Here is a 12,065-nt window from a genome sequence, read left to right as displayed (position 1 = left end):
GAAAGCATTTCTTTTGACATGTGGGCAAGGAGAGAGAAAAAAAAAATCATTAGAGATAAATACACAATGTTAGGCGAAGAGTGTTATATAATGGGAGTTTTATCCCCAGATGCCTTCTGAGCGTACCAAGGACAACTTTGTGTCTTGTACAGGGATTAGTACAGCTTAGACTTGGAGGAAACTTTTACTTCTCAGAGGACACCTGACGTTTCACAATGGAATATTTGTGATTTTTAACTCTAAGTGAGCTTTGGATGTGCAGTTGAGGCATTGAACGATTGAAGATTCTTATAACCTTGAGTAAAAATACCAAGGGGCATTGGCAGAAACGTTCATAAATAAAATCTAAAAGAAGCAATTGTTCCTGCTTTTGCTCAACTTAAAGCATATGGATTGTTACTGTTCTAGTTATGCTATCTTCACCATTTATTTTTTGTTATTTTGAATTTGATACTAAGCAGAAATACGGATCAAACACTGTCTTCTATGTAGAAGACCTGCAACTGATAGCTTCCCAACTGTAAAACCTTAGTAAGGATGATGAGTGGCATTCCATGATTATACATTTATGTCATTTATTTTTTTCACAAATAGGCAATTATTTCTAATCTTGTGAGAATACCCATATCTATTGCAGTCAGTATATGGAGAAAAATCTACCATTTTATTTTATTTTACTGATGATTTTCCTGTTTTTGCTCAACATCTTTGCATAAACTGCTGATATATAATTGAGTTACTTTACTGTTGCTCTTGTAAATAGAATACATTTTTATAGTAATACCAAGCACTTCAAGTGTCACACTAGAGCCACATCCACCCACGTTCATGCACCGATACATAGATCAATAGGCAACTTTAAGATTTAAGTGCCTTGCCCAAGGGTACATTGACATGTGGCAGGATGAAACAGGAATTGAGCCCACAACTTTTGGATTGCAAGTCTTCTCAGTGTGCCACAGTCACTGCCGCACGTGAGGTGTAATCCACACAAAAATGTGCTTTCTTGTCGACTTAAGTATCTGCATGTGTAGAAGGAAGAGGTGCAGCAAAGAATGCAAAACAGGAGGCCAGGCAGAATAAAATATGCTCTGTGCTCCCTTTCACGAGTATTACGGGCGGTAGAGCTCACTGGACTGCCTGTAAATGTTGGCATGACAGATGATTCAGTGATGCCATAGGTCACAAAAGACGCAACGCTCGCTCCCGAGAGTAAAGCCAGGGCCACAATGTCCGTGTAGTACGGATGAGCCCTCACTGCTTGGTGCTAGTGTGTTGCTGGCTCTTTGAGGGATTGTCCGTGCCAGCATGGAACCGAGTGGCACAGAGGCAACAGCTTCTCTTAGCACTGACCATTGTTCCTTAACACTAGTATCTGTCTTATTATAGAAGCTGAAATCAGACTGGGCCAGGGCTTTGCGTTCTCTACAGACTCTGATAAGGAAAGCTGTTTGCCTGCACTTGATTTGTTGCTTTTTGTGTCCATCTGTTGCAGTGAGTGTTGCACACTCTGCCCTTTACTCCCTGCAATTGTTACTGAGACCCTGTTGCTGCGGAGATAGCGCCGCAATCAGCCTGATCTGGAACAGCCTCTAGTAAAGATAGGAGTAAATGACATGTGCACTTGAACATACAGACCTAAATGCATGCGAAGCCAACCTTTGACCATTTCACCACCACAAGCATGATTCAATGCTTGCTTTTTGCTCTCCACTTTACACACCCAGTTAGCTGACTCTCATTGTGGCCTTAGGGCACTGACTAGCTACGACACATCAGCGTAGCTCATTTTTTCTCAGTCTTTTTTTCTTTTATCAAAATAGGAAGTTGAAGGTAGAGTTATGTCCAGATGCACGATTAGCAAGCATTCAGTGGCGCGTATGCTGTTTTGCAACTGTTGGTGAGATGTTTGTCTTTATTGCAATATATTTATTATGGTAGAAGGTATTTATTAGATACATCTAATCATGCTTCATTAACAGAGGTTAAAGAACCAGCATCCTTTTATTTACAGTGTATACAGCATTTTATCATCGTGCAAGGTTATATTTACGTAAACTAAAAAAAAAAATCAATTAAGCTATGTGGAGTATCTTATTTTAATAATGCGAACATATTCTGTTGGGTGAAAAAGTTTTCACGCTACTTGATCCTTTTCACATTTTGTCTCATTACAACCACAAACTCCATTGTATCATATTAAGAGATTTTTAATTAGAAATATGTCGACGCTGGTTTTTCTTTGCCAATACCCCTTTACACTTTACCGTCTGCACAGAATTTGCTTTTTTTTATTTTTTTAGATTTTAAGTACCATAAAATATGAGATTATCCCCTTTTAGGCACCGAAGCATTTGTCACTAACATTTCTCAGCTTTTATTAAACGTATTAAAAAGCATCAAGGTTTACGCCATGGGTCCTCAATTTGGGTCCTTGAGGTCCGGTGTCGCCTGATTCAAATGGATGAATTACATCCTCAGTATGCAGCCAAGTTCTCCAGAGTCCTGCTAATGACCTGCATGTTTGACTCAGGTGTGTTGAAGCAGTGTAGCAAACAAAAGTTGCACGACATTTTGCTCTGCACTTTACACACCCAGTTAGCTGACTCTCATTGTAGCCTTGGGGCACTGACTAGCTACGACACATCGACGTAGCTCCTTTTACTCAGTGTTTTTTTTTTCTTTTATTAGAATAGGAAGTTGAAAGTAGAGTTATGTCCAGATGCAAGATTAACAAGCATTCGGTGGCGTCACCTCGAGGACCGGAATTGAAGGTTTACGCGATTGGTTGATGTTTTTAATTGACCAAAAAGGGTGGGAGTTCTTTGTTTTGATGCATTTTATGAAAAACAAACATGTCCTAATTTAAAATTTCTGAGGCTACTGATGAATGGAAAATTTGCTGATTTTGATCTCTGTTCTAGACAACCTTTACAGATATTTTGTATGATAGACCAACACAAAGTATTTCGTAATTGAAAGAAAATGGTGGATGAGTTTTAAATTTTTGTACAAATAAATATATAAAAACACATTACACTCTTTGCCCCTCAAAATGTTCCAGTACAACTTGTTGCTCAAACGAATCACCTGACTGGGGAAAACTCGATATATTGAGTAAATGCATGTGAACTTGGTCAGTGGTGGGTTTTTGAGTTTGGTGCTTGTTTAGAAAGGCCCATTAATTTGCAGCTCGCTGATGGGTTTGCCCAGAGTGGCGCAGAGACAAGCAGAGTCATGCCCTCAGCGTCTGCAGGGCCGCGACGCTAACCAGCTCTGCCTCCAGACCGATCACAGAGCAGCTGCTTTGGCTCCTACAGCACGCAGACAGACTGATGAGAGACGCAAAGCGGTCGAGCTAGATTGATAATTAGAGGGGAAGAAGGTGTCGGCACATGGTTCCAATCACGGTTGTTTTTCTTCTAGTTTTCCTCTTTTTTTTTTGTATCCGTCGGTGTTTTTATCCTGTTCCTTAAGTTTGTCTTCCTCTCCCTTTCATCGCACATGTAGTGCAAGTTGTCAGCGTTCATTTGTCAGTTCAACAGACGAGTTCCTCAACTATGTCATTCTCCTCTTCTCTCCCCCTTTTGTTTCGGCCGATCCTCGAGAGATTGTGAGTTGTGGATTGTTCCAGGGTTGCGGGTTCAGTTTTTTTTTTTGCCCCCCTTTCAGAAGATTTATGGGAGGTCAGCATTTAGCGTTTCCGCTGAAACTGTGTCCTCTGTTGTGTGTCGGGGTGGGGCTCAGGTGAAAGTCGGGGTGGGAGGTTGTTGGCTGTGATTTTATTTTGAAATTGTAGGGTCGGGGCAACCTGTGGTTAGGAAGTGATTGTGGGAGGTGTGGAGTGTTGCTACGTGAGTCACTCCACGCTGTGAGTTTTGAATAACTTTTCATGGAGTGGAGAAGAGGGAACATGTGTGCAATGACTCAGATCATGTTCAAACTCCCTGAGGCATTTTGTTTGTTCATTTTTAGCTCCATATCGACTTGGAAATCGAACAGTAAACAACGCAAAAAAGGTTTTTGGTTGAACAACTTTGGATTATGCATTATTCCGGACTCTGTTCTGGCCGCGGTCAGCGCTGTAGATCATTTATGCCAGTGCGCTGCCTCTGTTCCTCACATATTGAGTACAGGAGCCTCCCCCTTCTACCTGTATCTCCTTGGGAACTGACACGAGACTGCGGAGCTGTGTCAGCCAGGCGGACGTCTCGTTCTCAGTATCGTTCTGCTTGTGACAAAAGGACTAGACAGAAACCCGAGACCCTCAGACCTGTTTGTTTCCTGTTAGAGCAGATTATTACGTTTCATTAGCCAGAGGTACAAAAGCTAAGGATAATGGGAAAGTAACAATCTGTGCTGAGGGATTTCAGGTAAGGGGATGGTACATGCTTCTTACACTCAGATTTTTTTTTTTTGAATAATTCAAATACTACCCAAGCTTGCTGCAAACTTGATTTAAATGTCCAATGATGTTGGTTCTTTTTTTTCTCTCTATGCTGTTTGTGTGTATCTTCGTCATACAAAACGTATGTCGAAGACATATGTGTTCAATAAAATCAGCTCAACCTACTGCCTTTAATGGGCAGCTTATTACAGGAGTCCACCTATGTGTGTAACTCTGGAGGAGCAGATTTGGCTTGAAACTCAGGTGTAGTGCTCTGTGACATTGGTAAAATACTTCAGTGCAATATTATTGCTGAAAGCAACAATGATTCATAGATTTTGATTAACCCACATTTGCCACCTTTCTTTTCTTTTGTTTTACACTATGTTGCCTCTGCTCTTTGGGAGCTCCAGCAATTCAGTGGCTAATGATACACATCTGGTGTGGGCAATAAAGAAAGCTATGCTAATTTCAGTCTTCAAAATACATTATTGTTATAATGTATTATTATTTATGTAACTTGCATTGTAGTATCTTGTCAAATGCTGTGTTCAAGCATATGATTGCATTGCACACTCTGTAATGATTGCAATTCAATATATTTTGGAGCTCTACTGAGGTGGGTTGACTGGCGGACTATTTGTCGGATGTTCCTCAAATCCTCACTGGAAGAGTAGCAAGAAGAAAGCTGCTGTTGAGAGAAAGTAACAAGAAGTCCAAGTTCTGACTGAGCTTGAGCTGTTTTTGCAATAATTAATTAACAGAAATGTAATTATCTGGATGTACGACTGGAGTCTGGAAACACACAGCAAAACACTTGTGGTACTAAAGGTGGTTCTACAAAGTGTTGACCCATTGATGATAAACACAGCAGCACACCGTACTTCAGAAGTTTTAATTTGTATCTTATTTTGAAAACCATATTTTCCTTCCACTTCACAATTATGCGCTACTTTGTGTCGGTTTATCGCATAAAACTCAAGTCTAATACAGTGAAGCTTGTGTTTGTACCACGGGGAAATATGGAAAAGTATGTTTTAAAAAGACAAAGAGTTCAGTTCTTTGACTTGGAATTCCTCTGCATAAGGCTCGAAAAGACCGACATGTTTCCCTCCTGAGGTGAACGATTGTCCCCGCTCGCTCTGTGACACGTCCAGATTGGCTTAATTATACACTACAACACTGCACACTCTGTGGCCTCTCCAAGAAAATGGTGGATCTGCGCTTTGGAAATGTTGGGTTGTTGATATCTGATAAGCACTCCTCTTTCAAATCACATTTCCTGCCAGATAAAATTGCCATCCCTCAAATGAATTCCTTTGACGTGCGCTCACCCACCACCGTCTCCTTCCGACGATCTCGTTCTGCGGGTTCGATCCTTGAGTCATGGCGTTGTTTGTTCTGTACGCGGTGTCGTATTGAGATGTGCCGTGCGGTGTTGCCACATCAGATAGTTTATTGCTTCCCTGGGAGACTTTGTGTTTGGCATCTAAACAGAAGAGAGCAGCGGTGGCGCAGGGCGGCCAGGTCAGCCGTGGCGCAGGCGCGGGGTTAGGGGCTTTTATTAAGAAAAGCAGGGATTCTTCACGGCTGGGAGATGAAGTCAGTGCATTCCTCCGGAGCTGCTCCCAATACGCAGCCGGTGGAGCAAAGCCACACTCTGAATGAAGGGCAAGATAATGGTGGCGTTTCAAAGTAAAACACCTCCCAATGAGAACCGCAGAGACAGAAAGAGAACACCATCTGTCTGACTGGCTGAGGAGTTCTCTTTGAGCCACCTGAATAGAAAAAAACGTCCTTTTCCGTGCCAAGTTTAGGAGACGACTGCCTGCAGCGCTTCACTTTTCTAAATGCGCCGATGAGATTTACTGCCTTGTTTTGAAGTATAGCAGTTAAAGTACAGACGGAGGGGATGGAGGAGGAATAATGATATTTGTTTCGGTTAAACTTGCTGCTCGGGTCTGCAGAGTTAGTTAGGATCCAGCTCTGGTCCAGGCTGAGGCGGGTTGAACCCAGGGTGCACGTACACACGCTTGTCTTTCAGCGGTTTTCTTCTGCCAACAAACACTCATTACGGGCTCTGCCTTCCCTCTCAGCTCCTCGCGGCAGTAAGCTATCATAAGAGCTTTGAAGGCGGGCAACAGAGCGTTTAAAGGGGTCAAAGGTCAGCATTTGTGCTCATAGTTCGACAAGTTACTGCCAGGGCTCTTAACAAAGCACTGTCTTACTCTACTACTACTATTACTACTACTTCTACTACTACTACTACTACTACTACTACTACTACTACTGCTCATCTACTAGTCTTTAAGCCTATGACTACAGTGACTCTACAAGTATTTATACCTGTTGATTTTTTATTTGTGTGTGTGTGTGTGTGTGTGTGTGTGTGTGTGTGTGTGTGTGTGTGTGTGTGTGTGTGTGTAGATATTATGAGATAAACCAACACAAAGTATCATCTAATTGTAAGTTGAATGGTAAAAGGGGCCTGTTTTACCGTGTTTTTCAAGGTTTTGTAGAATAGAAATGTGAACAGATAGGTGCGCCACCCTTCCTCTGACACCAGTACATAACATTTTGTCTAACCTTGCTTTCAGAAGTCACCTATTTAGTAAACAGAGAGTCCTACTGAGTGTAATTTAATCTCAGTACACATAGAGAAAGAACACTGGTAAACAAACATCATACTGAAGACCAAGGAGCAACAACCTGGCCAGGAATAAGGTTGTACGGAGGTTCAAACAGAGTCAGGTTGTAAGGCAAAGTCCCAGGCTTTGAGCTTCTCACAAACCACAGTGGAATCCATCATTTGAAAATGGAAAACCAACGTGTTAAGTGACAGACTGGGCTAGGAGATCATTAATTAGAGGATAAGCCGATAGGTAACGCTAGAGGAGCTACAGAGACCCAAAGCTCAGGTGGGAGATGCAACAGAAAAGTTTAACGATTGGGTCTACGTGTAAATCGCTATAAATGGCAGAAAACTAGCACCTCACATTATCTTGAACACCCTCATTAACCTTGTGGTGAAACATGGTGGCGGCTGCATCATGATCCGGGGATTTTTTTTTTCTTTTTCCAACAGGGACAGGGTAGTAAGAGCTGGTGGATGAAACTAAACAGAGGGGAGCCCTGGAAGAAAGCCTGTTGGAGGCTGCAGAAGACTCGAGACTGGGCCAATGTACAACCAAAGCCAAAAAAAAAAGAACAGATCAATGCATATTCATGTGCGAGAATGGCCCAGTCAAAGTCAAGACCTAAATGGAACTGAGAATCTTTTGCAAGACCTCGAAATTGATCTTTACAGTGGCTCTTTCTTATCTTACCTCGAGCTATTTGCAAAAAGGAATTGGCAAAAATTACAGTCAGGCGATCCGGAAAGCTGGTAGAGACATAAAGGCTTGCCCTCCTAACTGCACTTGTTTTAACCTTAATGGGACAAATGCACACCACACTTTCAGAGTTGTAGTCTTAAACAACAGCTATCGTTTTGCTTTACTCCACAACTACAGATGACGCAGTGGTCTAAGGGGGACGCATACATTCGCAAGCCCCTGTATGTTCCTCTTGCTCCGCAGGGCACGTTTTTTGACGTCAGTACTGTTTGGTGTCTAAACTCTTATAGTAAAAATGATAAATGTGAGGTAGTGCTGTATGTGATTACCTTTGGTGCAGTTTGTTTCGGCTATCAACATGTTATGTAATATGTTGGGCCAAGATTGCACTTTGAAATTACTCCGTATAGTCCACACCCAATTAGAACCCAAAACACCGATTTAGCCACGCTTAACACACCTCTCTCTGTGTTTGTCTGCAGTGGGCCATGCAGCGGTAAGCTGTGCCAAGCTAAACTGGGCTGATCTGCTTCGAGGACCGTCTAACCCCCCCCCTCTCACCCAGTCCTGGTTGGTCCCAAGATGGAGCTCAAAGTGTGGGTGGATGGAGTGGTGCGGGTGGTCTGCGGCCTGTCTGAAGAAACGTCCTGCCAAGACGTCGTCATCGCGTTGGCGCAGGCCATTGGTGAGTACTTCAGTCACTGAATCATTTGGCCTCCGACGTTTTGTTTCTTATTCTTATTTGGTTTCTTATGTTTTTGCTGTCTAAAAACCTGCAAAAGGAACTGATGACACGGCTCTGCGTCCTAACAAGATTAAATAAGGGGGAAGAAAACCTGTTTTTTTTTCGTCCCTCTTCACTGACCTGAATCGGGTCCTTAACTGGATCTTAGATGTCGGCAGGGTGTCCATCCCTGTGTCCTCCGGCTTAATGCTAGCCACACGCTGCTGCAGCATTAAACAGCATCACATCCACATTTAGACTCTCCTCCTTCTGTGAGTGAGCCGGCTGCCAAGTCATCGGGGAGTGTTTGCCCTAATTTCCAGATCCTTGTGGAAACTTCGCTTTAACTGAAATTTATTTTTCACTTGCCGTGCAAGTTTTATGTATCCAGCTTCATCGTAATCCATATTGACAGGGATTAAAAATAATTGGTATTACTGTAACGTATGCCGTCTGAGTCAGACAACGTACTATATGCTGCAGAAAACTAACAGCGCACGTCTCCGTAAATCCATGACGCTCGCAGTGAAACGTGGTAGTGGCAGGTTCCTCTTCTGGGTATCCTTTTTTTTTGAGCAGGGACCAGGTAGTAAGAATCAGTCTACTGATACACCCAGAGGATAATCCTGGAAGAAAACCTGTTAGAGGTTGAGAAAGACTCGAGAGGAATCAGTGAAGAAACATAAAAAACTGTATGTTCACAGACTCCATCCAGTCTATTTAGGAAAGAAAATGGGCAACAATTTCAGTCTTTTAATCTTCAAAGCTGTTTTGAGACCTATTTCAAAAGACTTGAAGCTGTATTTTGATTAAAAGGTGGTTTTACAAAGTATTTTCTTCGGGTGGCACATGGCAAATACATGGCAGATGTTTTTTTTTTTCTTTTTTTGTCTTTGAAATTCATGTTTCCTTTTCGTTCTACTTGATATTTAAGCACTGCCTTGTGTTAGTGTCAGTAAAATTAAATGATGTGAACAAGTTAGTCGCCATGTGTGCGTCTAAATATAAAGAAGTTCAAGGAGACTGATTACTTCTGCAGGGCACTCTATACACACAGTCTGAGGCTTTCTCAGATAACTGACTCAACCCCAAACATGAAGTTTGCACATTTTTGACACGAGATGAAAACCGCTATTGAAGACCGTCATCTGATATAGAAGGGTTTTTTGGTAAACGAATAATGTTTCTGCGCTCACTGTGTGTCTTTTTGTCTGTTTTGCAGGTCAGACGGGCCGATATGTTCTTATCCAGCGTTTGAGGGACACCGAAAGGCAGCTTTTGGCCACAGAGAGGCCCCTGGAGTCCTTGGCAAAGTTGGGTCAACATGGCAGCGAGGTCCAGTTCTTCCTGCGGCGTACTGGCCCCAGCAGCAGCGACGGGCCTAACTCAAAACAAGAAAGACAGTCTCCACTTCCGCTGCCCAAGCATCCTGAGCCAGAGCCTCTGAAACGCAGCCAACCTAAGAAAGCGCTAACGTTTAACTTGGGGCCCTCCACTTCCCCGAAAACCAAGGCCAAACAGTTTAAGAGGTCTCCAAGGGACTCCACAGAGCAAAGAGCCTCTCCATCCTCCTCACCTACCCCTGCACCATCACTTTCTCCCTCACCTCCCATGGGACCTTCTAAGGAGGAGGTCTTTAGAAAAGTTCGTCAGCAACAGGAGAGACTGAGAGCCTTGGAGGGTCAGCTAGACTCCGTAGAAAGGGAGTCACATTCCTGGAAACGTCCCTACCCCTCTCCAAGCCACTCGCCGGTGCCAGACTCCCACTTGCAAGAACAGATTGAAGCCTTGGAGCAGACAATGCGAAGGAACCAAGCCGAGCTCACCCACGAGCAGTACTGGGAGGAGGAACTTCAGGCGGAGGCGGACAAGGAGCGAGGGATGAGGAGGAAGCTGGCGGACCTGCACGCCAAGCTCGACGACTGCGGGCGGCGGCTGCACGACTTCTCGGTCCGCTCTGCCCAGCTGGAGCAAGAGATCCAGAGGGAGAGCCAGGCCGCGAGCAAAGCCGGCGGCACCGAGGAGTCACTCGACGCGGTGGAGGCGGAGCTGCGGATCCAGGAGAGGCAAGGGGCCGAGTTTGAGGAGCAGCTGTCAGAGGCGGACAAGGCTCTGGAGAAGGCGGAGTCTCTGCTGCAGGTAAGGAGAGAGGTCACGGTATTGGAAAGAGGACTGTGAAGGGGGGGTAAGGTCGCCCCCGTTTAGCTTTACATTAATCAGTATCCCTCTCCTACCTGCATAATGCAGCAGACACATGGCAGTGAATAGACATTGAAAAGGAGAAAATATGAATTACAAACCAGTTCCTTCTATCAGTATCATGACATGATTGCTGGATACTCATATCCTCTGTTCATGGAAGTGTTGTATTTATACTCTAGCTAAACCCGTTTGACAGGTATCGCCTTGAATGAAATTCATTTTCTCAATTCATGGTTACTAATGTTGCTTACACTATATTTTTCTTTTGTATGTCCGCCGTTGTACTGTTTATAGAAAATGGGATTAAAAAGATTTCATGTGGATTACGCAGCCCCTTTTTGTTGGATTTACTTAACCTCAGCCCGTTGTACCGTGTTGTCTTATTATTTGTTGGCTTTGAGTCGTTGGCACAGACGTGGGAGTCCTAATAAAAGCCTAAACCAGTTTAAATGGAAAATTCAGCTTTCTTAAACCCACGTTGAACCCAGGACCCACCCAGCTCTCATGTAGCAGAGATTACATATCGAACACTGACGTTTGAGTGTCTTGACATAACATTCACGCCAGACTTCAGTAACAAGCCATGTGATCTTCTCAGTGACAAAAGAAAATCAGAACTTTTTAGTCCATGAATTAAGTTGAGCGTAGTTACACAGGAAATAAGCATTTAACACTCTCTCTGAATGATCTCAGGAGTTTGTTGGTCTGTGTAAATGTTCTGCAGAAAACTTTAAACAAGCTTCAAGGTTCTTTATCTTCAGCAGTGGAGTCTCGCACATTGAGTGTGCGTAGATGTTGTCGCAGCTGAGCGAATAACATCTGCTTATTCCAGGTTTTTCTTCAGCTTTTCTGTTAGTCCGTAGACAACACGTCTGATTTTTTTTTATTTTTTGACTCCTGTCAGAAACTTTACAGTGATCACCTGGTCGTGGTTGGTTTATGGTGAAAGGAGGTTCTTTCCTCAGCCGGATTATGGCCCCAACGAGCTCATTCAGTATGCTTTCAGAGACCTCTTAGCTGTAACCAATCATGACATAATTATTGCGCAACACCTCAGTATTGACGAGCCTTTTAATTGGCCGCCAGGCTGCACTGGCATGGAGGCGGATTGCTTTGTAAATATTGACAGATCTCAGTTATTTTCCTGGCTTTCTTTGCCGTGTTGCACCTCCTGTTCTTTGTATGTTCCATAGTTACACCCCGTGTCGTTCCAGTCTATGACACATAATTAAATTTATTGGCCAATTAGTTTGGATTTCGGGTGACTTACTTTGGGTTTAACCAACATCTGGTGTGAATTTCACGTCAGTATGTTGTATTTGCTGCAATATGATGAAAGTGACACACACACTAAAAAATGTTAAGTTATTTTGGTGTTTTAGATTGGAAAGCTATGGCCTTGATTGCATCAGGACCT

At 43.3% G+C, this 12,065-nt stretch overlaps 1 protein-coding gene across 4 annotated transcripts in view; it reads left to right on the top strand.

Moving 5' to 3' along the window:
- Positions 1-12,065, top strand: part of rassf7a (Ras association domain family member 7a) — a 51,721-nt gene that overhangs the window by 34,944 nt on the left and 4,712 nt on the right. For 3 of the 4 annotated variants that reach the window (XM_036151463.1, XM_036151461.1, XM_036151451.1), the window contains exons 2-3: positions 8,205-8,407; positions 9,669-10,585. In XM_036151463.1, coding sequence (XP_036007356.1) covers positions 8,305-8,407; positions 9,669-10,585 — 1,020 coding nt within the window. In that variant the 5' untranslated portion in view covers positions 8,205-8,304. Of the gene's footprint in view, positions 1-4,176; positions 4,374-8,204; positions 8,408-9,668; positions 10,586-12,065 lie in introns of those variants that run through there. The other variant, XM_036151454.1, reaches the window with a different exon arrangement.

Source organism: Fundulus heteroclitus, chromosome 2, assembly GCF_011125445.2.
Source record: "Fundulus heteroclitus isolate FHET01 chromosome 2, MU-UCD_Fhet_4.1, whole genome shotgun sequence".
Classification (NCBI taxonomy): domain Eukaryota; kingdom Metazoa; phylum Chordata; class Actinopteri; order Cyprinodontiformes; family Fundulidae; genus Fundulus; species Fundulus heteroclitus.
Note: the sequence above shows the minus strand (reverse complement) of the source record. Positions and strands in the feature narration are given on the sequence as shown.